Below are 6,562 nucleotides of genomic sequence, written 5' to 3'. Positions count from 1 at the left end.
GGCAGACAGTCACTTTGATAATCTCCAGGAAGCAGGTGTGGGTTACGTGTAAAGTGCAACTTGGGAAAGGGAGCCAACCACGGTGTATAAAGTTATACTGTCTGTTTTTTGAGTGTCTGCCAAGTAAGGTCAAGGGCTTCCCAGGTGGCTCAGTGGTAAACAATCCACCTGCCAATGCAGAAGATGCCGGTTTGATCCCTGGGTGGAGAAGATTCTCCAGAAAAAGGAAATGGCAACCCACTCCAGTATTCTTGCCTGGAAAAATCCATGGACAGCAGAGCCTGGTGGGCTGCAGTCCATGGGATCTCAAAGAGTCGCGACTGAGTGACTGAACAACAAGTAAAAACAAAGTGGTGGCTTCTCCCTAGAGATGAGGAGCCTGGCTCCCTCTGCTCAAGAAGTGGACAGTTCAGTTCAGTCGAGTCCGATTCTTTGAGACCTCATGGACTGCAACAGCCAGGCTTCCCTGTCCATCACCAGCTCCCAGAGCTTACTCAAACTCATGTCCACTGAGACAGTGATGCCATCCAACCATCTCATCATCTGTCGTTCCCTTCTGCTGCCTTCAATCTTTCCCAGCATCAGGGTCTTTTCAAATGAGTCAGTTCTTTACATCAAGTGGCCAAAGTATTGGCCATTCCTTCCTTCCAATGAATATTTAGCACCACAGTTCAAAAGCATCAATTCTTTGGCACTCAGCTTCCTTTACAGTTCAACTCTCACATCCATACATGACCACTGGAAAAACCATAGCCTTGACTAGAAGGACCTTTGTTGGCAAAGTAATGTCTCTGTTTTTTAATATGCTGTCTAGGTTGGTCATGGAGAAGGCGATGGCACCCCCACCATCGCCACCATTTCCATTTTGTCTGGAAAATCCCATGGATGGAGGAGCCTGGTAGGCTGTAGTCCGTGGGGTCACAAAGAGTCGGACACGACTGAGCGACTTCACTTTCACGCATTGGAGAAGGAAATGGCAACCCATTCCAGTGTTCTTGCCTGGAGAATCCCAGGGACGGGGGAGCCGGGTGAGCTGCTGTCTATGGGGTCGCAAAGAGTCAGACACAACTGAAGCAACTTAGTAGCAGCAGCAGCAGCAGCAGTTTGGTCATAACTTTTTTTTCCAAAGAGCAAGCATCTTGTAATTTCATGGCTGCAATCACCATCTGCAGTGATTTTGGAACCCCTCAGAATAAAATCTGTCACTGTTTCCACTGTTTCCCCATCTATCTGCCACGAAGTGATGGGACCAGATGCCATGATCTTAGTTTTCTGAATGTTGAGCTTTAGGCCAACTTTTTCACTCTCCTCTTTCACTTTCATCAAGAGGCTCTTTAGTTCTTCTTCACTTTCTGCCATAGGGTGGTGTCATCTGCATATCTGAGGTTATTGATATTTCTCCTGGCAATCTTGATTCCAGCTTGTGCTTCTTCCAGCCCAGCATTTCTCATGATATACTCTGCATATAAGCTAAATAAGCAGGGTGACAATATACAGCCTTGACACACTCCTTTCCTGATTTGGAACCTGTCTGTTGTACCACGTCCAGTTCTGACTGTTGCTTCTTGACCTGCATACAGAATTCTCAGGAGTCAGGTCAGGTGGTCTGGTGTTCCCATCTTTCAGAATTTTCCACAGTTTATTGTGATCCACACAGTCAAAGGCTTTGGCATAGTCAATAAAGCAGAAATAGATGTTTTTCTGGAACTCTCTTGTTTTTTCCATGACCCAGCACATGTTGGCAGTTTGATCTCTGGTTCCTCTGCCTTTTCTAAAACTAGCTTGAACATCTGGAAGTTCATGGTTCAGGTACTTTTGAAGCCCGGCTTGGAGAATTTTGAGCGTTACTTTGCTAGTGTGTGAGATGAGTGCAATTGTGCAGTAGTTTGAACATTCTTTGGCATTGCCTTTCTTTGGGATTGGAATGAAAACTGACCTTTTCCAGTCCTGTGGCCACTGCTGAGTTTTCCAAATTTGCTGGCATATTGAGTGCAGCACTTTTACAGCATCACCTTTTAGGATTTGAAATAGCTCAACTGGAATTCCATCACCTCCACTAGCTTTGTTTGTACTGATGCTTCCTAAGGCCCACTTGAATTCACATTCCAGGATGTCTGGCTCTAGGTGAGTGATCACACCATCATGGTTATCTCGGTCTTGAAGATCTTTTTTGCATAGTTCTTCTGTGTATTCTTGCCACCTCTTCTTAATATCTTCTGCTTCTGTTAGATCCATATCATTTCTGTCCTTTAATGTGGCTATCTTTGCATGAAATGTTCCCTTGGGACCTGAAATTTTCCTGAAGAGATCTCTAGTCTTCCCCATTCTATTGTTTTCCTCTATTTCTTTGCATTGATCACTGAGGAAGGCTTTCTTATCTCTCCTTGCTATTGTTTGGAACTCTGCATTCAAATGGGTATATCTTTCCTTTTTTCCTTTGCCTTTTACTTCTTTTCACAGGTATGTGTAAGGCCTCTTCAGATAACCATTTTGCCTCTTTACATTTCTTTTTTGGGGGGATGGTCTTGATCACTGCCTCCTGTACAATGTCATGAACCTCAGTTCATAGTTCTTCAGGCACTCTGCCTATCAGATCTCATTCCTTGAATCTATTTGTCACTTTCACTGTATAATTGTAGGGGTCTTGACTTAGGTCATACCTGAATGGTTTAGTGGTTTTCCCTACTTTTTTCAAGTTAAGTCTGAATTTTGAAATGAGTTCATGATATGAGCCACAGTCAGCTCCGGGTCTTGTTTTTGCTGACTGTATAGAGCTTCTCCATCTTTGGCTGCAAAGAATATAATCCATCAGATCCAGTCCATTTTAGTTCGTTGATTCCTAAAATGTCAATATTCACTCTTGCCATCTAGGAAGTGAACGGCTCTAGGCTTTTTAAGACCTTGAGATCCTTACTGGTCTAGCGATCGCCACTGAGAGACTTCGAAGGAGGGGGGAGGAGTAGGAAAGGAAGCGAGAGAAAAGGCGAGCGAGCGCTAAAGGGGAAGTGCAGTTTGAGAAACGGGCTAGCGCTCTCCTCCCCGGCCGCTAAGACTCTAGCGGCCGCTTCTACAAATTGGTCCGGGAGACCCTCATCGGACCCCATGGCCGACTGCTGCACGCCGAGAAAGAAGCTTTGCTGGTGCGTTCTTCTGTTCTTCCTGGTGGCGGGGATCACCGGGGGGGCGATCGGAATCTACAAGTGGCACTACTCCGGGCTCAACAGGTGGCACGGGGCAGGCAGCACCGCCGATTTTCAGAAAATCATCCAGGAGCGATGCGACACCTACACCCAGACGATCCGGCCGGGTTCCAGGTGAGTGGGAGTCTTAGGCGCCCTACGGGGCCCCACGCGCGGTGGGGACGGCACTCGGCGGGGCGCGCTGGGCACAGCTGGGCACAGCTGGGCACAGCTGGACGCCGCGCGCCGCACAGCAGCCGTCTGGATTTGCTGGCAACAAGGCACCTACTGTCCCGAGTCAGCTGAGAGCCCGCCGGGCGGTGCCGAGTAGGCAGTGCAGGCGCGCGTTTGCGCGCGCCACTCGCAAGAGGTGCGGGCGGCCGGTGGTCTCAGGGAGCCCGCCGACAGCGCGCGGCTACTGGCGCGTCCGCTCGGCGGGTGGAAGTTGTCCGAGACGCCCTGGGCTTCCATTTGGGGCCGCAGCTCCCCTGGGCGCCCACCGCCCGGCGACTGGTTCGGAAAGTCAACGGGAGGCCGGTGAGTTGCGCGGGGTTTCTGTTCGCCATGTCTTGCCTCCCAAGTCCCCAGAGTGTTGCAGATGACACTGGATTAAATGGTTTGCGGAGCCTGGGGTCGGGGAGGACAGTGTCTGGGGGGCCGGATCACCGACATTCATTTCATTCATTAATATACCAGCCTCGAGATTCTTGTGCGCCCTGAAATAAATGTGACCAGAGCTCCCAGTAACGACAGAAAACAAAGTAACAGCAAGGTTAAAAATTAAGATTCTAACAGCCGCAAAAGTGCATCTGCTTTATGAATCTGTAGGGACCCTGGGAACACCCAGTCTGTGGAGACTTTTGTGAAGGTTTCTCCGTCCCTATCCCAGCTAGCCACTAATCTCTCCCCAGTGTGAACAGATTTCCTGACTTCCATTACCAGGGCTTAGTTTCACCCGGAAAACTCAGTTTTCAAAGTGTACATGAAGTAGAATAAGCTGGGAAGTGAAAAGGTGCTGGCTGGCTGGCTTGCTGCCTTTTCCAGGCTGCCAAGGGCGGGCAGGCTAGCCGCGATGTTCACCTGTGTGATTCAAATCGGTTCTGCCTCCAAACACACTTGACCCCGGGCTGGGGAGAGAGGAAGTGGGCAGAGAGACTCCCCCCCTTCCTGCCCCCCAGCCTCCCTGCGGGTGCCCATGAGTTCAGGTTCTAGCGCAGCGACTGAAGTTTCTTATTTGCAAATTGTTCTAGTCCAAAGATTGCCATGGTGTCAAATGTTTTGCTTACAATTAGTTAATTGAGAGAAAATGTAGAAGTTGAGCCATTCCTTTAGATTTCAATTAACGTATCAATTAAATCAAGTGATGTGCTGTGCTTAGTCGCTCATTCATGTCCGACCTTTTGCAACCCCATGGACTGTAGCCCACCAGGCTCCCCTGTCCATGGGGATTCTCCAAATAAGAATACTGGAGTGGGTTGCCATGCCCTCCTCCAGAGGATCTTCCCAACCCAGGGATTGAACCCAGGTCTCCCACGTTGCAGGCAGATTCTTTACCATCTGAGCCATCAGGAAAGCCCATGAACACAGGAGGGGGTAGCCTATCCCTTCTCCAGGGGATCTTTCCCACCCAAGAATCAAACGAGGGTCTCCTGCATTGCAGGCAGATTCTTTACCAGCTAAGCTACCCTGGAAGCTCAAATCAAGTGATACGCAATCTGAAATGGTAATGATAAAAGCGATCATTTTATTTTCACTTAATTTAATAGTCTTTAAATTGCTGTTGTTTGATCATCTTTGGGGCGTTCATATCCATATAGCAAGCAAGATGCCATAGAGACCAGATGGCTTTTTAGTGCTTGTCAGGACGCCTACTCAATGTTAAATACACACTCTGTATTCAAAACACACAATATCAAAAAGATGCATCTGTTGGCGAATGTATATGTGTATATATATATACTTAAAATATTAATGGGGATATCTCCTGTTACTATTTTTTGAACATCTTTCGAGATATCTCACAATACACATACACTCACACTTTGCATAAACAGGTTAATAATTAATCTGGTACTTCCTGTGTGTCAGGCACTTAAAAAATGGCAAACCATTTAGCCCTTTCACAGCAATCTGAGGCATTACCAGTGCTATCTCCATGTTACATATAAGCAAACTGAACTGGAGAGTTTGAGCAAACTGCCCCAAATTTAGCTCCAGAAACCAAACTCTTAACACTCTGCTACCTGTGTAGGTTCTGTAGGTAGAGGGACCATAATGCACTGACTGTGTCTGGAACTTTTTGGAAAGAAAGGGGATACTATTAATAATTATGCTGGGCTTAAACAGAACATACGGTCACTTTATCGTTGGGTAGTTTAAGAGCAGGAACTCTGCACACTGGGTTCAAATCCCAGCTCTGTCACAGCATAACTCTGGGCAAATTACTTTCTTTGAGCTTCAATGTTCTCAGCTGTGGAATGGAATGGCAGTACTTACCACATGGGGGGAATGATGAGAATAAGGAGGAAAGATCCTGAAGTATTCTAAACGTTCAACATGCTATTTTTGAGGGAAGTGCAATATCACAGGCATCTTTCAGTGATAATAAACATGGACCAAGGCCAGCATCAAAACAGATGTTCCTTTGCCGTAATCAGCCTAAAGGTGACCTCTAAAAACCATTTGCTGCTGGTGCAGGACTTGCAGAGCTCATGGTCAGATCAACCCGTACATGAGTTCTCCCGGCCACACTGAGATGATCTTCACTGAAAAAGAACAGATTATTCCTAAATCAGAAGAGGAGGTTGCACGAAAGAAAAAGATATCCCAGAAGAAACAAAAACTTATGGCCTGGGAATAAATGCCACCAAAAAAAAAAATCCAAATAAAAGTAAAAGCAGAAAACAAAAAAAGAGGTGCCTAAGATTACATTTATTTAAATCACAATCCACTAAATCGGTCCTCCAATGATGAAAAAGCTTTTCTACTGTAATTATCATTATTATTATTTTTAATTTATAATTGGTCCTGGAGATCTCTCAGTGTCATTCACTACACAGGTTGTGCAGGTTAAGTCGCTTCAGTCATATCCGACTCTTTTGAGACCCCGTGGACTGTAGCCCGCCTGGCTCCTTCGTCCATGGGATTCTTCAGGCAAGAATAGTGGAGTGGATTGCCATGCCCTCCTCTAGGGGCTCTTAAGGACACAGGGATCAAACCCCCATCTCTTATGTCTCCTGCATTGGAAGGCAGGTTCTTTACTACTAGCACCATCTAACAGCTAACAGTATTCTGTAGAGTGGATGTAAATATTTCCTTTGTGTGTGTGTGTGTGTGTGTTAGTCACTCAGTTGTGTCTGACTTTGTGACCCCATGGACTATAG

The 6,562-nt window shown here is 46.8% G+C and overlaps 1 protein-coding gene across 5 annotated transcripts in view; it reads left to right on the top strand.

The window, feature by feature from the left end:
* The first annotated feature begins 2,442 nt into the window (after positions 1-2,442).
* The window catches only part of CD38 (CD38 molecule), a 69,630-nt gene continuing 65,510 nt past the window's right edge, over positions 2,443-6,562 (top strand). For 4 of the 5 annotated variants that reach the window (XR_015165139.1, XR_015165140.1, XM_086404747.1 and 1 more), the window contains exon 1: positions 2,443-3,314. Coding sequence is in view for 2 of the 5 variants with exons in the window: in XM_086404747.1 (XP_086260873.1) it covers positions 3,103-3,314 (212 nt within the window). In the remaining 3 variants the exon portion in view is untranslated. Of the gene's footprint in view, positions 3,315-3,354; positions 3,717-6,562 lie in introns of those variants that run through there. The other variant, XM_086404745.1, reaches the window with a different exon arrangement.

Source organism: Bos grunniens, chromosome 6, assembly GCF_055505025.1.
Source record: "Bos grunniens cultivar Pamir isolate PY7600 chromosome 6, Bosgru_T2T1.0, whole genome shotgun sequence".
In the NCBI taxonomy this organism is placed as follows: domain Eukaryota; kingdom Metazoa; phylum Chordata; class Mammalia; order Artiodactyla; family Bovidae; genus Bos; species Bos grunniens.
The sequence above is the reverse complement of the archived record's forward strand: the minus strand, read 5'-3'. Positions and strand labels throughout refer to the sequence as shown.